Below are 20,448 nucleotides of genomic sequence, written 5' to 3'. Positions count from 1 at the left end.
CTTCATAGAAAATATTTTTGTATTTTAAGAGTATTTCCTGTCTTAACATAAAATCTAATGCAAAGAACATTAGATCAGGTGATTGCTCTTTCTGTTTGTGCTCTAAACAGTAAAGAGAATATTTTCACAGATCTGCAACATTTCTGGGTAAAACTTTACACCTCATAAATAAATTGCTAGAACTACTTGCAAAACCAAGTGCATGTTGCCTAATAAGTTTGCATGTGTAAAGTGTGATTTATTGTAGACACAGTTCAAACAGACTCAGTGAAAATTCTGCCTTATGAGTACTATTAATATCAAAAATAATTTATAGGCATTTCATAGTAGAACACTTTATAAATACATTCACTCAGGTTGTTCTGTTTCCTTCCATTCTGCTCCCTTGGGGATATTTGAGTAAGGTAAAAGAAACAGAAAACTAATAGAAGATAATGGAAGGTTATAGAAAATATTCTTCACTTTGTGTGAGCATAAAGCCATATCCATCATCGTAATAATTTTAAGAAGTTGTATAACACTTTTTCTGTTTATTCAAAAAGAATTTTGAATGCAAAAATTAATTTTCTGATGAGAAAGTTTACCCAAAAGCCTTGCCCAGCCCCCCCCCCCCCCCCCCTAATATAGAAAGGTGTTTGTCTAGCTCAGGATATTTAAGATTAGACTGGTTACTTACATGGTTTTGAAAAGTTTGCTTTTAGAGGTTCCAAATGCTTTAACTTATTTCTGCAACAAATCAAGAAATAGAATAAAACTACATATTTGGGTAAATTAGAGTGTCCTTTTAAGAGTTCATTCTGCCCAACCTGAGCTCCTAGGAAGGTTCTGCTTTTCAGAACAGCACTTCCTAAGCACTCAGCACCTTCTTAGGTACCTTATGCTGAGGACTCAAAAGTCGCAAGTCACTGCAAAAATACAGGCTAGGACCTGATTGTGGAATAGTTTATCTCCAAAAAAATGTAAGCAGAGATTCAGAGATAATAATGTTCTAGTTATGGCTGTAGTGTTTTTATGTAAGAAATATGAACATAAAAATGGTATAGCAACAATTCTTTTTAGCATTCTGGTTTTAACTCCAAATAATATTTATGTAACTGCATATTTTCAATTTCAGATGACCCAAGAGTCTGTATAACATGCATTCAGAACTATTATATGTAAGTATAGCTGTATAGCTCTTCATGCCATACAGTTTTTTAAAGCAAAAATGTGTGCTTTGCTACATAGATCTGTGCTCTGTGTGTAATCCCATACCCTTTTAAGTATTGCCTACCTGAGAACAGTAACTTTGGAAAAAGGCTTGGGAAACTGGCTGAAAAACTAACCAATCGCTCACTATCAAGGCCTTTTAAAACTTATGGACTGATGTGAACTTTGCATATATGAAGAGAGGAATACGGAACAGAAAGGGTCTAAAAGTTAAACAATGCCTCTGGATTTGGAACTAGTATGGTCTAGTATATTGTGTCCAGTTCTGGTATTTGCAGTTCAGCAGGCACACTTAAAAATGTAAGGAAGTTAAGCAAAGGAAAAAATATATAGATTAATTGAAAGGTTTAACTTAAACAGGGGGGAAAGAAGAACTGTACTGCTTTTCAAAGAGACAATTAAGAGATCTCTGTAAAAATTACCATGACAAAAGAAAATGTTGATTAAAAGTCTATTCAATCTAGCTATAAACAATGGCATTGGATTATATATTTTTACAAGCAATCAGCTCTTTACAACTACAATATAGTAATTTCTAATTAAGCATGCATTTGGTTTTGTGCCTACATTGAAAAAAGAAAATCAAATTAGTTATACTTAAGAACCCTGAGTTTAGAAAACATGACTTGTTAATGTTTGCCAGTTGAATAAGTAACATAACCACAAACACATTTTGAATCCTTCATTACAGGAATAATTTCCATTCATTAGGATGAGAATAGAGCTTTACCATTACTATACCTAGAAATATATAGAAAACAAACTCAATGACCTGAAAAGAAACTTACTAATGATAGTCTATTTTATCTTACAGGTATAAGCAGCATTGCTATAAATACTGCCCAGAAAATACCTACACAGATGAAAGTTCTCTGCAGTGTAGAGAGTGTCCTAGCAACTGTGATAGCTGTGACAAGGACAAGTGTGACTCATGTAAGGAAGGCTTTTACCTCTCAGGTAAGCAAAGTACCAAGTATGGCATACATACAAAAGTATTTCAGACTTTTACTTTAGTGAAAGAGTCTGGACCTAACCTCTGAAATTCACAAAACTCTTCTATGGCAGACAGTAGAAGCTGAGGGCAGTTAGCACTTTGCAGAATTGGGTCCTTTGCATTAATGTAAGGTGGTTACGTTAGCCAATGGTGCTATTTGGTTCAAAGGCTTCATGTATTTGACTACATATTACCATTTTTTTTCTAGTTTTGTTTTTAATGCATTTCCACTCTTTTGGGTAAATACAAAAAATATTGTATTTGTTTCAGACTTTGGGAAAGGAGGGTTTTTTAACTTACAGAAAGACATGGAAACTTTTCCTTACTATTTGCAAGTCTAGTTTTACTTTGACTTTCAGATCCACATAAAGTAACGAGTCTTAAACACTCTGAAACGAGCTCAGTTAAAACCACTAAATTCTATGTCAGATTCACACAGGACTAGAAATATGTTAGCTTTATTACAAAGCCATAGGCAGGTCTTGTTCAGACATGGTGCCAAACATGAATCACAGGAAATCTTGAGGTTATGGTATTCCTCTGCATTGCTCGCTGAGGCTGCCCAGTAGTGGAGTACAAAAGCATCACATTCATGAAAAACTCTGTGGTCACAACCTGAAGTGATCTGATGGTCTCCTTTTTTTTTTTTTTAACTGAAATTGGAGCAAGCTCAAAAACTATCAGTGTAATAACTTCTAGGTGCTTTGCTGCAGTATGCCAACCCTTAAATTAAATCAGATTTACCTGAGTTTATATTTATATTCACCAGAAACAAGAGATTCATCCAATCCTCAAAAATTGCACATATCTAACAATCTTAAGGAATTCTGGACTTAGATTTTATATTGGGCCAGTATAATAATTGGAACTCAACCATAAGATTTTTATCCAGATTTGGACTTTCATAAGATTTGTATGTGCCAGGATTTAGGATATGGATGAAAACTCATCGACGTATAAGCTTAAGTGCAGATTGGTTTGACGTTTGTGAGGTTTGCATAAGCAACTGAGCTGAATTTAGGTTTCATGCTAAACAAATAGAGTTTATATAGCTACAAAAAGTTTCATGGATTCTTATATACTTTTTTTTCTTAAACTGCTTCTTGCTGGAGACAGAGAGATGCTATAGGTGAGGTACCTCTTTTTCAGGATTGACAGAGATCAGTACATGCCATGATGCCAGGCTCTGTTGCTGTTGCAGGTGGCATATGTGTGAGTGAGTGTGGAGATGGATTCTTCACTGATGACATCTCTAGAGAATGCGAACCTTGCCACAGGAGCTGTGCAACATGTGTTGGCTACAGCTATGAGAACTGTACTGGGTGCAAAAAAAGTTTCCAGCTATCTCATGGGCAGTGTCTGAATCCAAGAAATTCTCCACCCAATGGGAAGTTATGGAGTGGTAAGTGCAAGAAATCCTTCAATCTTTTATGTTTCTCTGAAGACTGCTAAAAGTTTTAGGAGAAGGATATCATGATGTTGCAAGCTTGAGTGAAACTGCACTTTTCACACAGCATCACAGATTGGTAGGGGTTGGAAGGGACCTCTGGAGATCACCTAGTCCAACCTCCCTGCTAAAGCAGGATCACCTAGAGCAGGTTGCACAGGATCACATCCAGGCAGGTTTTGAATATCTCCAGAGAAGGAGACTCCATGACCTCTCTGGGCAGCCTGTTCCAGTGCTCTGTGAATTTATCACCCAGCACACAAATTAAAACTCATTCGCTATGAATATTAATTCTTTTAAAGTGAAACCTGTGCAGCACGTGGAATTTCAATAGTTAAGGATCACAAGTGACACTTTTTAATTATATGTACACCGTACCCTCCAACAAAGGGTAAAATTTCCTCTAGAATTTCAATAGCTTTGAAACACTTTGCTGATGACTGTAAACAATGAGAAAAGTCAGTGTCATATAATCCTTTCACTCTCTCTACAGTTGAAAAGCATCAGCTGGAATAATACTTTCCGTTTTGGGCACAGTGTTTAAAGAAAGAAGTGGGCCAATTAGAGAAGAAATAGTCAGGATTACCAGAAATGTAGGGGAAAATTATTTACAATGAAAGGTTGAGATAAATGAGGGGCTTGGGACTAAATGAGAAAGCTAAGAGGAACACAATTGAAAAGAAGAATGGAATAGATCTGGTGTCTGTAAGTGCGGTAAACAGGACTTGAAATGCAGAAAAGGAGTTCTGGATTTGGCATTGGAAAAAAGGGGACTTTCAAATGCAATAATGGATTAATAGTAGGATCTTTGAGGGGGTTTGGGGATTTCCATCATTAGGGGTCTTTAAGAACACTGGAAAAGCATCTGACAGGGATGTTTACTGAGTGGAGCAAGAGACTAGATTACTTAAGGTCCCTTCCAGCTTTCTATCAAACACAAATTTTCTTTTGATTCCTATGTCTTTATTTGACTCAAACACATCAAAGAATGACTATCCTTAGATCTATATGACCTTACACTAAAAATCAAAATATACTAACAAATATTTTCAGGAAAAATATTGACCATTTTATTCATTGCCTATCTATGCAGAAATGTTGTATCAGAAGGAATAACATTTCTTCACTTCAGAAAAGATCAGAGACACCTAAAAAGGTCTATTAATAGATATATTAATAGAAAGTTGGTCTCTTCCTTGTGTTTCATCCATATGAGTAAGTATTTTTTTTTCAATTTGAGACTATCTACATCAGTGCCATGGAAAGAGCACATCTGTATTTTGGTCTATCTATTAGTTGTCTATTTCGCACACTGTCGAACAGGTGACTCGTCAGCTTTTTTCTTTTGAGCAGACAGCTGATGCAGTACTGTATGTAGCAGCTTTGCTGTGCTGTGAAACCTCTTTCTCTCCATCTTGCATACCATTTATCTTTCCTTCCAGTAGTTAAAATACATCTTATTTAGGAGACTTTATAGCACCCTTCCAAAGAAAGAAACAAAGTTTCACTGTCTGTTACAATCACTTTCTTCATTGTCAAAAGCTTTCTGAAAAACAGTATTATTTAGGAGAGCCAGCCACTGTCTTTTATTGCTTTGTTCAACAATGCTGTAGGATCCGTACAAGAATGGACAAAATGGAAACCTACCTGTGCTCCTTGAAACTTACTGTTGGTGAGGATTCTGGCTGACATACCTGTACAGAGAAGCTCCCTGGGCCTGCAACAATGACCCCTCTCCAGGTCTTAATCATTTCTGTAGGATGTCTTCCTTCCCATTATTTATTTTAAAGAAGATTATGGTGACAGAGAAAATACTTTGTCTTTCATACATAGGTGCAAAGTCATGGCATCTTTCCAAGTTTTTCACTGCTTCCTCTGGGCAGATCTCCAAATATTTTACCCCAATTTACTTTGTTGTTGTTGTTGTTCTTTGGCTTGTTTATAGTTACTGTGATTTTTCCAGGGTTGTTTCTTCTTAGCAAAATATAAGAATCTTCCATCTCATCTGTTGTCAAAATCAATTTCTAAGGGTAGCCTGTCATGCTGCATGGGCATGGTCCAAGAAGCTTGTCCATTCTGCAGGGGATATTAGAATGCTTTCATGTTTGTTCGCCAGCCCAGTGTGGGCAAAACTGTGGCTGAGATTTGGCTTTTGGCTCTCATCCTCTCTGCCTGTTTATCAATATATGCTTCTTCTACTGGGTGTGTTCAGTGTCCTTAACACATTTAGACTGGTGCAGCACCATGGCAGAACTGCCTCTGAGCTTCAGTGGCCTGAATTAAAGAATCTAATTAAAGAATACAGGCCACAGAATTATTAGTCTTCCCACTTTGGGGGACTGAGCTGGGTGTGGGGACCAAATATGTAATAAACTATCTTGCCCTGAATCTTGCCAATCTCGGAATGAAGACAAGATTGCACCGAGCTCATCCTGAGCACATGCCCTGCTCTAGACAATGCAGGAAGACAACACAACTAGGAAGATAGCTGAAATTTCCAAATCCAGTAGTTTATGTCAGCTTTTACCACATTAGTCTTCTATTTACTCTTTTTCTTTAGAAATGTTATTAATAGAGAGTTGAGGTATTAGACCTTGAACTGTATTTACAAATAATGAAGCCATTTCTCTTTGGCTCTTCCAGCCACGTGGATTCAGAGGGTTCCACTGTGGTTTTAGTGACTGTATTGATGTACCATGTTGGACAAAGTGAGTTTTGGAAAACACAGACTCTTGTTTTGTTTGGTTCCAAGGCTAACATAAATTAAAGGGCAGCACATCAGAGGATACCACGGAGAAACCATCATAGAGTCTGACTTTCTTTGCAATTTGAGAGACTAGTCCATCTAGGTGAGGATTAAAACCTTTGTGAATGCGGAATATACTTTTTAGCATGTTTAAATTTTCACTTCTATTTCTTAAGCAAGGATAAATGATAGGCCAGTCTTATGAATTTTTATAAGCACACACTCCAACAACCAAAACATTCTATAAAAAAAAAACTTTCTAAAATGATGTTTACTTTGGGGGTATAGTCAGCTAGGCAAACAGTTCAACTCATATCAGGAATCATTAATAAGTGATATCCAGGTCTGAAATAATGAAACAGACCATGTCTGTTATCCAGGCTTTTAATAAGACAGGACAAGCCAAGAAAGGAAAAAAAAAAAAAAATTAATAAATTGAGCTCTGTATTTCTAGCGTAAAACATCTGTATTTTATCTCATGTATCAGATGATGAAATGACTTTGGAAGCCAGGAGACACACTAGTGTAAGCTTGATTCACCAAGTGAATACACACACCCTTTCAACTGGATTAGACATTTTGCAAGTTATGGTCAGTCTTCATTTTGCCTATTCACTGAAAATACTGCACCCTGAAAAAACTCATTCATTCCTCAGTTTCACAGTTTAGTCTACCATGTTCTTCTGAAAAGTACAAAAGGAAAAAAATGAGTATGGAATAAGGTCTGTTTCTGATGCAAACTCAAAATGGAATATGTGCTTCTTTACACGCAGATAATATATGCTGTAGTAAATTATGCAGCTAAATAGCAGCTGGTTCTGTTTACTATTACATACCACCCCCAATAATAAGAGCAACCTCCCACAAGCAACCATTGACCAACTACATCCATCCTGTGTATTTTCCTTTTGCTAAATACAGAGTAAACCAAAACCAGTAAAAATGTACTGGTTGAAATAAAGCAATAATTCAGGCTTTTAAAAGATTACTTAAAAGGACTTTAATGCAGGTATCCAGATATACCTACAAAGGTGTCAGAATATGGAAGGGGGGAAAAAAAGGAATGGGGTGGGCAGAAGAGAGTAGAGAAATCATCAGCAGGAGAGAACGGGTCATAGTCTTCCAAATGTGAAAATGTTATGACATTTAGCGTGCAGAATTAGAGCATCATGGGAAGAGTTAGGAGACCTTTTTAAGCATCATCCATATGTGAATTTTCAGGTTGCTAGAGGCAAGCAAAAATGATTCATTATCCCATATGTTCTTAGGCATGCCAATTTCATATTCTAGCTGTTTGTTTATAAAGGAATGCTATGTTTGTTACAAGATAACTAGATTGGGAATTAATGGTTATTGGGAATCGTGATTTACTTCTCAGCACTCCTATAGTTTCCTCAAATTTACAGTTCACATAAGTCTTCAAAATGGGATAGGTCTAGTATTTTATTACATATGTATATTGTTTTCATTATGTTTTACCATGTTTATGTAATTGTAATTACCTCATGGAGATAGGTAACCTGTTTTTGTGGTTTTATTCATGACTGCATCAGTTTTGCAAGGCTAGTGCCACATGCAGAATAAAATCTAACAAACTAAGTAGCATCTCAGCTGGATCACATTCAAATCACATCTCACTACACAGTGTAAAAGCTAGACAGGTCACCTTCTAAAAGGAATACACTTGCAGTTACAAACAGCCATGGCACTTAATTTCCTTCTGCATTCCTCACTGCAGCAATTGTGCCGTGGTCTGACAATAAAATACACTGTAAAAATGCTCTCCTTGTAGAAGTCAATGTCTAGAAGCTAAGGGGTCTAAAAATTTTCACAGGGAACTACTTCAATAGCAACTTAAAAACAGAAGTTTTTAATTCTCCCTTTTACCCACAGAGGAGCATGAATAAATAAGATTTTAAATGAAGAAGACAAACCATCTTTTATGAGTCTGAACACTTACTGCTTGCACTACCTTGCATAAAGATTCATTGCCCATAAGAAGCAGGCAGAGAGAGCAAGATGGACAGCAGAAAGAGCATGAGTATACAGTAGTAAGAACTCGTATAATGCAGTTGTGGGTTTAAATGAAATTAAGGACGGACCACAAGGTAGTTCAAATGCTATTATATTTAAAGGCATGTTTCTTTAGATATGGCCATATCTCTGCTCATATGTCCTCAGGTTTTGTACAAGGTTTCGTGTTGGGTTTTTTTTTTAATAAACTTATATTTTCCAGAACAAGTGGTGAGCATGTGAAGAGGACAACACTTCTTTCCACATGGACCTATGTTTTTCATCCTGAATATTTTTGAAGACTCATTTAATTTTTCTCTAAAATGAGATTAAAAAATTCTGGGAGCTCAAAGTAAGATCACTTAAGCAAAAAGAAAGGAAGTATGGGGACATTGTAATAAATGGAGCTAAAATGTCACTCTTTTTTCCCTTATTCAGTTTGAGGTCACAGTTAAAGTCTTACAGTACTAGGTTTCAAGAAACTATGCCATTGTCTCATTCACATTGCACAAACCCAAATGAGAAAATAAAATAGAAAAAAATACTTTTTTTCAGTCATCCCCCACCCTTACAGTTTGATAATCCCTTGAAGAGACTGAATGGGCACAAGCACTATAGTAGCTTCAGAGCTGCAGTAAACCTTAGCTCAAGAAATGGCACTGTGTGATTCAGTTTCTCAGTTTCTAGAAAGGAATAGAAGAGACTTAGCTGGGTGTATGTCAAAGTTGTTACTCATTCTGACAAAGATGCAAAAATCAACGTGACATTGAGTCAGATTCTGGCCTGAATAGAGTTTAAATAGAAGGCGTTTTCATTTGGGGAGAAGGAAAAAAAAAAAAAAAAAGAAAAGAAAAGAAAGGAAGAAAGAAAGAATATAAGCATAAGGATAAAAACAGCTCAGTAGGTCCGAAAAAGTCATACGTTTTGGCCTTAAAAAAAAGAAGAGCAGAACAGTATAATAATGGAATACAGTGTTTTTTCAGAGTCAATGTCCCACTTTTAGAATATGGGTGGCTTACAACTCTACATCACAGACTTATGGCTTGTACATTTACAAGTTTCATTTGCAACCATAAGAGCTATAGACTGAAATTTTAAAGGAAAACTTATTGGATCCTTAAGTACAGAATGGCATCCTTTGTGGGAAAGCAAAACACAACTCAACAGCTAAAACCAGTCATTTCCAAGCTTTCCATTTATCATCAGTCCAAACACCAAGGAAATACATTTTGCATGACCATTTTTCAGCTTTGTAAGGCTATTCTTTGGAAAGCTCTGGTTACATTATTGGAAGTAGTGTGCACAAGTTTCTGTAAACAAATCACTTTCATCTCATTTGCCCACTTGGGGAACTTTTTGCTATGCAAGAAAATTACATTTAAAAACTTCTCATTATTCTAAACTTGTGTTGAGGGGGTTTTTTTAGTAAATGAAAGCTTATTTACAGTCAGTAAGAAATTTATTACAGGAAAACCTCGTTTCATAATTTGGGGGCGGGGGGGGGGAGGTGAAGTAAGATTTCTTCTGTCAATACTAAAGTTGGGTCATTTAAGCGCTTACACTTGACTGGAAAGCTAAAGGTTGTCTCCCCTGCCACCGACCAGAAGCCAAATTGCTTGTGTACATTCCCCTCTGGTGGCGAGTAGCAAATATTACAGAAAACAACAAAAGCTGCCAAAGGGGAAAGGATTAAATGGAAATAAAAGGTACTTCACTGAAAAAGATCTTTATTTTAAATCATAACACTTGAAATGTTTTTGAAACAATGAGCTTGCTTAAAAATTCTGCATCAGTAGCTAACAACTTCTCTGTTTAGCCTAGCCTTCCTGCTATTTATTTTTTATATTACACCAACTATCTTGCCAGGTTCAAGGTTCTTTTCCCTTGGCAACACATACTTTGGTAATATTTCTGGCTTGCTTCTTCACACACACAACTGGTATTAAATTGCAGCACTTAAAACTACCCAGTAGGGATTTTTAAAAAAATAAAACATAAGCCAGGGTAAGGTAGCCGGATGCAAAGCTGCTGAAAAGGGAAATGAAAATTTGTATTATTTACTGCATATTTAGAAAAAGGCCAATAACATTTTCAGTGAGAAAATCAGAACTCTGCCTTGACAAATTCTGAAGGTTTATCAAAGCAATTGATGGACGAACAGAGGATGTGCAACTGCAGGCAGACATCAGGAACAGATGGTCTTTCTTTCAGCCAATGTTCTAGAAGCAAAGTGAAAAACATTAATTAAAAACTACATGGCTGTGCAATATATCATCAATTATTCAATGTTCTTTTTCAGAGTGCCACATGACTAGTCTCTAAATGGGAAAAATCTTGGCGTTTGCAGGCCAGTGGGGATCTGCTCCCAAGAGCAGAAAAAGAGAAAAGGTCTGTGTGTTTAAGGATAGGAGAATAAAAAAAAAAAAATCTATTAACACCAAGCATCCAGCTTTTCCAGAGTATCCCTTATAGTCTTACAGATGACATCAGGAAGGACACTCTATAAGGATTTGTTCAATAATGAAGAGTCAGGAAAAAATATGAAGCTAAGGAGTAGCTTTGTTTGTACTCCAAACAAATCCTGTGACAGTGAATTTCTGCATTTCACAAGAGTAAGCAATGGTCACCAGCAAGTTACTTTGATGACTATTTGGATCAGCAAACTGAAAATGCTTGTGTGCTATATGGTTAGGTACATCGAGAGTCCTGAGAGAGACTTGAACTGCCCTCTACACTCAGGGGCACTTAAACGGACTAGAATCCTCTTGGAACAGCATGTTGTAACCTGAAATACAGAAAACAGGTCTTCAGCGGGGGGAAAAAACCATTAAAAATATGTCAGCAAGAGAGAGAAAGGATCTAAATTCACAGGGCCTGCTATTGTAGAAAGCCTTACAAGACATCCACATCCACTCACTTAAAAGGGCTAAGAAAAGCAGAACAAAATGCTCATTCTCCTCAAGAAGAATGAAACTTAACAGGCAACTAAAACCAGTATTTTAAAATGACTTTGTAACTCTAGCTCTTCACTCTCTAAGCTACATGACTGTTAATCTATATGTAAGTATATAACTTATACATAGATAGTGCAAAGTACAGAGCCAAATCAGGATTTTTCAAGCCGTCTCCTTTCACCTTAAATGCTCAATGAATCTGACAACTGCCTCCCCAGCAGCAGGAACCTCTTTGTGCCCATTACTCTGTTGGTAACAGAAGATGGGGCACTCATTGCTGCTTTAGGTAGCACTGAACTCACTTCAGACACCAAGGTCTCCTTGTGGCTCTCCAGCACTTCGTCAATACCTACCCCTGTGCTGTCTTCCCACCCCTGCAACTTCAGAGATTATTTAATAGTAAATTCCTCCCACCCATCTTGGGCTCCCGATGCTTATACATCACTTCCAACTTTACTTCTTCCACAAGCCAAGGACTCTGTAGCTTCCTCACTTGTTCTTTTCTTTCCAAAGAGCTTTTCCAGAGGTTTTAATTTTTGCACACTGATAATTACCTGATACTATACGCCTTAGGTTCAGCTATGGTCAATACGAAGTCACGAAGGTGACACAGCCCAGGGTTTTTATGTCAGATGTTTAGAAGTGCTTGAGGCTGCACACCTCAAAATTCAATTTCAGGTATTTCCTACCTCCAGAAGGCCTGTGTACCTTTGGAGTTGGAAATTGTCTTCAGGTGATACTGAAATACTGTTCTAGTCCCACCTGTCTTCGTCCTTGATAGGTCTGTGACTTACCATGGCCACCAACACTTTCAGCTACTAAAGCCAACGCTACAGCTATTTGTTGTCTTGCAGGGTATACACAAGGATCTTATACTTCATCCATTGGCCTCAGACTGGGCAGATGCAGTCTCCAATGTGGACTGTCACAACCTGCATTCACTCTGACAGTGTGCAGCTTTCTTGTTATACACATTATCCTGTGGATGCTGCGGCCTGTGCCTGGACCCCGCAAACACTCTTGGGCCCTTGTTCAGGGGGGCAGAGATGCCGTAGCCAGAAGGGTGGTGACAAGGAAAATTCTCCTCCTGCTATATCTGCAACTGCTTTATATTGTGCCAGTTACCAACGAGAGTTGCAACACTACAGGCTTTCACTACTCTGTGCAAGTAGTATTCACAAGTAGTCCTGGTGCAGACTAACCATGTCCTTGCTGAGCGTCCTACTGTTAAACAGGCAGGTTTTGACCTGCTGTGCTGTCCCTGGGCCCTCCTGAGTTGTTCTTGTTCTGGCCAGGAACAGCATATTGAAAGATTTTTTTTAGCACAGATGATAGTTTTTAAAATGTTCTGAGCTGCTGGTAGAGACAGATGTGGATGTGACACGTTGTTATGGATCATCTCCTAGACATGGTCAATGTGACCTAACTTCTTTCACTGAGATAGCTATGGCTCAGCTCATTTACCAGTAAAGTTATAAATAATAATAATTAATATTTTTATTATTATTCCTCTTTCTTCTGCCCCTGTGCCATGTTATGCATATATTCACTTTTCTATCAACTGCCTCTCTGCTTAATAAAATGCCCACCATTTCCCCTTGTACGAAAGGGCTCTATATAAAGTCTCCTGTTCTCCCTCTTCTTTTTACTTGAAGCATTTGCTTTCATGGCTTTCATTCAAAATGTCAACATTTTAAACTACCTTGCCATAACAGGCAGAACAAAAAAGTGCAGTGATATGCTGCATGTGGCTAATGGATACTGTCAGCCAGTCCATCGTCTTAGAGCAATCATAAATATTTTATTGGCAGGATGAGCTGCATGTGCTAACTGAGGTGCAAAGCTCAACCTGCAACAAACTTCTGATTTATTCTTAATTTTTTATTTTCAGAAAAATCAAAAGGCTACTGTCTTCTCTCTGCTGGCCCACAATTACTTTTTCATCAGACAACCATTTACCTGTTGTTATAATTACTTGGATCAAAATACAGAGCTGCATGCTGGACCTATCACATTGCACAGCAGACTTTCTCTGTATTAAGTATGATCCTCGCATCTCCTTGTCATTTTAGAGCTGAGTAAATTGAATAAAGATTGAATAAATTGAGTAGATTGAATAAAGTCTATGCAAAGCATAACCAAAGCCTTAGTTTTCCACAGGCATAAAAACTCCGTTTGATACACATCAGACTCTTCCTTTTGGTGGGAAATAGTAGGCAATAGCTTTGGGGAGAACTGTTTAACAGATCTGCTTTCCAAACACTCATTTCTCTCTCCTTCCTACTCAGACTTTTCTCCCTAGGTTACAGGGTAATGGTGTTCTGGAACCATCTAGTACAAAATCTCCATGAAAATACCTCAGTACACCAAGTCTCCCAAATTTACACATTTTCTAGCTTTTCCTGTTTGTAATCTATTAGGATTACAGATCTGGATTTGGTTTTGGAGCACTACATTGAAACTAACATTTTTAAGATAGATTATTATTCTCATTTGTGATGAGCAGTCTGGAATAGTGCTTTAGTGAATCGTAGGATAACATTTATATTTTCCTTTATTACAACTCTTAACATTTAAGAGAGTGAACACAATCGTCAAGTTCTTCAACTCTGTGAATTCCAAAAATTCACAGAGGTATATTTTCATAACAGCTTAGAAAAAGCCATAGGAAATAGCCTCCTAAAGGGAGGGGAAATGAACAAAAACAGTCTATAAGAAGTAAAAAAATGGAACTTTTCTTTCTTTCATCTCAGATGCACAAAAACTATTGCAGTCCTGTGACTCTTCATGTAGGACCTGTGAGAAATCTGCTGACATATGTACTTCATGTCCAGAAGGTAAGAAACTTCAGCTTCTTTGGGTAAGTTTTGCAAGAGGCTAAAATATTCTGTATCTTACATACTTCCAGGGCACATTTTCATCAGTGGTCACTAGACAGTTCTTTGACATCTTAAAGCACAGGCAGGTAATCAGATAATCACTGGCATCAGCTAGGAACTAAGGATATGCCCTTGGCAATACGGGTAAAAATCTTTTCGGTGTATGTTGTTCTTTTTCTTCCTTTTCAATCAAAAGTTGTAGACATGATGCAGGAATTACTGAATAGCGATTAGGGATTTATTTAGGAAGATGTACTAGGTAATCCTGATGATTCCTTCTGACCTTAAATTTTGGTGAAGGCTGAGTGAACTGCTTTGGGAAATGGCTTAAAGAATGGTTTATTCATGTTTTTAAGCATCAAAAATTAGATTTTGAGGAAGTTGAAAGTTTTTTATAGCCATTCAAGGCAGGAATCTTTTAAATACATTTCTAATTGGTGCCTTTCCCCACCTGGGTCGCTCTTTTGCCAGGAAAATTTCTTATCCACGATACCTGTGTTTCTCTGTGCCCTCAAAAAACTTTTGGCAATGTTGCAAGTGGAAAGTGCGAGATGTGTATGGACGGCTGTGAGGTGTGCTCCGACCACTGGCACTGTCAGAAGTGTCAGGCTGAACAAGACCAGCCACTCTTCCTCCACAAAGGCAGATGTTTGCAGGAATGCCCTGAGTAAGTAACTCCTGTTGGATGACTGCTCCTTATTTTCTCACTGTTCTCCTTCTCTTTAAAGTTCAGATCTGTTATAAAACTTTCAAGGGAGACTTTAATGTAGCCTAAGCTACCAGAAACTACCATAAGGAAAAAGTCATTTTCAGCTGGCCTGAATAAACAGCATTTTCTCTTGCTTAGGGAAAAAATGAAAAATCAAAAGTGAAACTAGACATGAAATCCTATGACAAATGGTACAGCTCCCATTGACTTCAGTAGGAGCATGGTCCTTCAGGATGGCTCTTTATGGTGATTGAAAATAAGCTTTTAGCCATTCTCCTAACTTGTTACTTCCTCAAGGTAGTACAGGGATGTGAACCCAGAAAGTGGATGTACCAGAGTCTTGATATGGAAATACAGTGCTTAGTGATGTGTTTCTCTCTTTTGCTTATATTCTTCACTTTTTCATGTAATATACAGAATCCAAAAAGAAATATTCCCATTTGACTGCAATGGATATTAGATCAGGCACTTGAGGAGGTCAGGTTCCCCTATTTCTGTGCTTTTTTTCATCAGCATTCATCATACCTATATGTACACATAAAATCTGTACTATACAGTATGAAGATATTGCTTGGTTAACCTTTTCTTTAGAAAAATGTGCAGCTCCTGCTTTTATTATGTTCAGTGTAAATTCTCTGGCTGGTTAGTACTTTCCTGCTAACTTTGTCAAATAAGTCAATAAAAGCCAGTGGAACAGATTCTGATGTCAGAGTAAATGCAAAGTAATTGCATTAAAGCCTAGTCTAGTCCAGAAACAACTTTTCATATCAGAAATTGTGTCATACAAGCAAAGATAATATTTTGGCATCAATATGTTTGTTCTCAGTACTCATTCCCCACAGTTACCCCACACAGGGTCAGTTTAACAAAATTAAACCTTTTCATACAACTAGTCTTTTCAACTGTTACTATCCCTTTTTTTGCCAAATTCCAGACTATAAATAATGGCTTCCCAGACATCATTCAGCAAAGTCTACCGGAGTTAAACTCTTGATTCAGCCTCTAAGGCAAAGTTCTTGATGCATGACTACTCTACACTGGAGCAGAGGATTGTACAAGGGGCTTTTTTAGGGTTTTTTTTGAGTTTTGGAACATGCTGTAGGGGATGGAAAGGGTTGACTTGCTGCACTGATAATTTCTGACAGAGGATTGTGAAAGACTGGGCTAGCCAAGTACACAAGACTAGAACAAGAGAAGAAGACAGGACGGTGAGAAATAGATGCAAGATCATGACAAAGGTTAGGAGAAAAAAAAGAAGATGAGAATAGATGGCAGCACAGCTCGTTCTGTCTTTTGTCTAACCTTGCTCCTAATGCATCTCCTCTTTCTTTGGAAAGACCAGCTTCAAGAATGAAAGGAGAAGCACCCCTCTACAGGGAAGAATGAGCTTGTTAATGTGAAGTACATGTTCTGGGACTACTTTCTCTGTCAGCTTCTTCCTTAGTTTTCATCAATTTCATCAATAATCATACGGATTAGCAATCATCTCAAAGTGTGGACTTGCTTGTCCTTTAACCTTCTCACATTTTGGGTTTGAGAGTGTAGGCAGATTGGATTGCATCCAGCCTCTCCTTTTATACCTCTTCTCCTGAAATATAGGCACAATTTTTTGCTATATTTTCTTTATGACTGATAGTCCCAACCATGGTCATCTACAGTTGCTCTCACAGCATAGATACCAGTAAAACATGCTCCCTCTTCAGTGTCTATAGCTTGCTGTCACTAAAGTCAGGTACTACTTAAGCATCCTGGTTTTGTTGGGTTTTTTTAATCCCAGCCCTCCTTATTCTTCCCAGCTTTCACACTTCCAGGGTTTTCTCTTCTCTTTCTGCCTTCTAGGGCCACTGAGGACATACTTCTCTCTTTCCCTGATATCACTGTCTTTTCCCAAACATTATAGATCTTCCTATCTATCTCATGTAAGGGGGAAATCAAGAAATGAGCAAGAAAGAAAGTCCAGCATCCCTTGGAGAGCAGGTACGAGAATAAAGGAAGGCCAGACTTTCTTCATAGCAGTAAACACACACATTTTCTGCTCACAGGCAGAGGGGTTGTAAGTGGAGGATAGGCAACAAATTGTGTGACAAATCTGTTTGATCCAGTGAAATGGGTGTGCTGGGAAAGTCTTATATATACTCACAATTTTTACAGCCTGGACCGTTTGATAACTGTACATTGACCAGTTTTCTCTGTGTTTGCTTCCATTCAATAGGGGATATTTTAATGATTCTGAGACTTGCAAGGAATGCAGTGGATCCTGTAAGACATGCATGGGAAGTGCAACCAAATGCCTGTCCTGTCAAAGTCCTTTGCTTCTGGAGCAGTGGAAATGTAAACCTACCTGTTCAGAGAAGCATTTTGCCTCTGAAGGAATCTGCAAACACTGCCCTGAAAGGTGTCAGGAGTGCATTCACAATCAAACATGCAAAGGTATTATAAAGAACTGGTCTTGACTTGGCTAAAATCCATCTGGATCTGTCTAGAGGCAGACTGACAGAAACACAGATCTGAAAATAAATTCTGTAATCAGCAAAAATTGAAAGAAAAGATGTATATATCATTGCTAATCTCTAAGACAGAGGCTAAACAGACAGTGCTTTATGATGAGACTCAGTTTAAACCATTAATCTGTAAAGAATTCACATTGCTTTGCTTGTTCCTGTTGTCCTTCTGAGACTCCTACTGGTTTGATTCTATTTCTCACCTAGTGTATCCATGCCTAAACACTTGCATACACCTTTACACCAATGTGAAATACAGAATGTTTCTTTCCTAGTTGGGTTGAACTTTACATCTCTTTACCATTTTTGCAAATGACTACTCATGGCAGAGAATGAGATCTCTGTAATGAAACATATTAGGAAAGCCTTGGATATCCTGCTGAGTCTGAATACCCTCACAAAATCTTCCAGGATTGTTATTTTTGAGCAAGCCATTCTGGAAACATAAACATGGATGAAATGGAATAATAATAATAACAACAACAACAACAACAAGGCTATTAAACCAAGTATTTATAATAAAATTAGCAGCTGAATCCCAGCTCTATGCAAAGACAAACATTCAGGTCCATATATTCCAGCCAGACTCACATTTTAATGATAAACCAAACAAAACTTCAGATGTGGACATCCCTGATTTTGCAGAAAGTTCATAATGCAAGTGTAATATCTCAACAGAAATCCACCTATATTCAGTGGCAGCATGGTTCAGTCAATATCAGCAAAGCTGAACAAGTGACTTGGCTTCTCAGTCTCTTGGTGTAACACAGAGCATGCTGTGTGAGGGTTGGGCCATTATGGGCAGTTTGAAGGGGAAAGAGTTGAAAAAGAAAGCACTACTACCTTCCCAAGCTGTCCTCTTTCCTCCTATTATGACAGGAACTGCAGGATTTATGGTTTCCTAGCATTTCTTCACTCCCTTGCTTAAAGAGGTCATAATTCGCTGCCTGTTTGCTTACCTGTTGTTTGCTGTCCTCTGTAGAGTGCATGGACGAGTTCTTCCTGCACGAGGGCAAGTGTGTGCAGGACTGCCCTTCTCACTTCTACGCTGAAGACAAGCACTGCTTTCCGTGTCATGAAGACTGCAAGACTTGTGATGGGCCGGACTCAGACGACTGCACTGAGTGCACCAACCTCTTTGTCCTCTACAGCGGCACGTGTTTTGAAGAATGCCCTGGAGGGACTTACTATGAAGAAGCCACTGAAGACTGTCAAGGTTGGCAGCTGTTGTTTTCCCCAGAACGGTATTGAGATGCAAGTGGGTCTGGTCAAAGACTATCCCCAAAGGGCCGGTGTGTGCTTAATGTCACTATCAGTGTTCTGGAAACAGAGGAGACAGCTAATGCAGAAAAATAACAAGGCATAGCTTAGAACAGCAAAAATTGGAGAAAGCTGAGAGGGAGGTAGCAAAGCTAGATGTGTTCAATATTATGGGCAACCACTCTGGTAAAGTGCTGAATATTGCTGGAAACAGTATGTTGAGAACCACTGCTCAGCAAAAGCAGTGCCAGTGCAAAAGGAAAGCTAAGGAACTGCCTGCATGAGATTGAAAATAGTAAAATGTTTGACTATACAGAAGCAGAGCTATTGCTCTGTTTCCCTCAGCCTCTCAACCTAAGAAGACAGCTGTTCCTTACAAAATTAAAGATGAAATAATAATCTGAAATGCAACAAGAAATGATGACATTCCTACTGTTCATCCATTTCAGCATGCAACAGGACATGCCAGACTTGTTCGTCTTCCACTGCCTGCCTTACATGCAGAAAGGGCCTGATGCTGAACCATGATGGGCACTGCATGGCATCTGGATACTGCTCTCCCACTGAATACTATGTTGAGAAAACTCAGACCTGCAAGCCTTGTCATAAGAAATGCTTCCACTGCTTGGGACCCACTGAACATCAGTGTCTTAGCTGTGCGAATAATCGCTATCTTCTCAGTAAGTGTCTTGCTCCTGCCTCTAGATTTTATTCTACACTGAAAGCATGAAATAGGCAAGTTTCTGTCACATTTATGAAACATATAGGGCTGCTTCACCCAGTCTAAATATTGCAAAGTTGACCTGACAAGTAGGTTACTTGTGCAGAGATAATTACTTCTGTGGGGCTACCACGAAACTCTTTGTGAGACTGGGCTTGACACTCACTGGGGCCAAAGCAGGACTTCTACGTAGCAACAAGATCCATGGCTAAACAAAACGTGTATGTTTCATTTTACTTGGTATGTACTGTTCCTGTTGTTTCCTACAAGGAACTTAAAAAGGCAAGAGGGACATCCCTAGCTTTTTTTTTTTTTTTTAATGTACGTACAAAGAGGCCACATTTTCATGTTGGCTTGTTTAATCCTTGCAGAGATCTGATGAGCAAAAAAATACTTAAGCAGAGCTGTTAAAAAGTTAGTCATGGATCACTAGGTCAGTATCTAGTGGATGGCTGAGGTGCAAAATTATTTCTCTGACTTTGTAGCAAAACACTATATTGTCTCAGAAACTAATTGGTTAAAAGTATAAAATCCCAGAACTTATACTTTACTTATTTGCATATTCTTTAAAGAGCAAACAAAAATTTTAGAAAATCATTGGGAGAAAAAAATATTTAAATGGTCTTTCATGCAGGAAAAATCTAAAGAGAGTTTGATTTAAAGCTGAATCTGAGCTTTTTGAGTCTTATTCTGACAGAAATTTTGCATTCTTAAATTTCTGAAGTCTTGCATCAGACTTGTCTTTTTTATCAACACACTCAGCTGCTTTGTGCCATTATAATTGGTAAAGTTGATGGAAGTATGTAAATAAACTTCCCAGAGTGGAGAAAGAATTGCAAGAAAAATAGAAGTAAGGGGAAGTACCTTCCTTTTCGCAGTTGCAACCCAAGCAGCAAAACTAGAAAGACAAGCTAGATCATGAGTACAAGCTAGTAAGAGTAATCACCGCTCTTTTAGCTTGATGCACTTGTAGTTGGTTGCATCAGTCCTCACTTCTCATTCAAGATTCCTATTC

General features: G+C 38.0%; 1 protein-coding gene across 3 annotated transcripts in view; it reads left to right on the top strand.

Annotated features, from left to right (window-relative positions):
- PCSK5 (proprotein convertase subtilisin/kexin type 5) overlaps positions 1-20,448 on the top strand; it is a 255,951-nt gene that overhangs the window by 227,477 nt on the left and 8,026 nt on the right. For all 3 annotated transcript variants that reach the window (XM_054810046.1, XM_054810045.1, XM_054810047.1), the window contains 8 exons: positions 1,115-1,157; positions 2,024-2,166; positions 3,405-3,605; positions 14,117-14,200; positions 14,714-14,909; positions 17,164-17,381; positions 18,435-18,668; positions 19,162-19,392. In XM_054810046.1, the coding sequence (XP_054666021.1) occupies positions 1,115-1,157; positions 2,024-2,166; positions 3,405-3,605; positions 14,117-14,200; positions 14,714-14,909; positions 17,164-17,381; positions 18,435-18,668; positions 19,162-19,392 (1,350 nt within the window). The remainder of the gene's footprint in view (positions 1-1,114; positions 1,158-2,023; positions 2,167-3,404; positions 3,606-14,116; positions 14,201-14,713; positions 14,910-17,163; positions 17,382-18,434; positions 18,669-19,161; positions 19,393-20,448) is intronic.

The sequence above is a fragment of the Grus americana genome, chromosome Z (genome assembly GCF_028858705.1).
Source record: "Grus americana isolate bGruAme1 chromosome Z, bGruAme1.mat, whole genome shotgun sequence".
NCBI lineage: Eukaryota > Metazoa > Chordata > Aves > Gruiformes > Gruidae > Grus > Grus americana.
The sequence above is the reverse complement of the archived record's forward strand: the minus strand, read 5'-3'. Positions and strand labels throughout refer to the sequence as shown.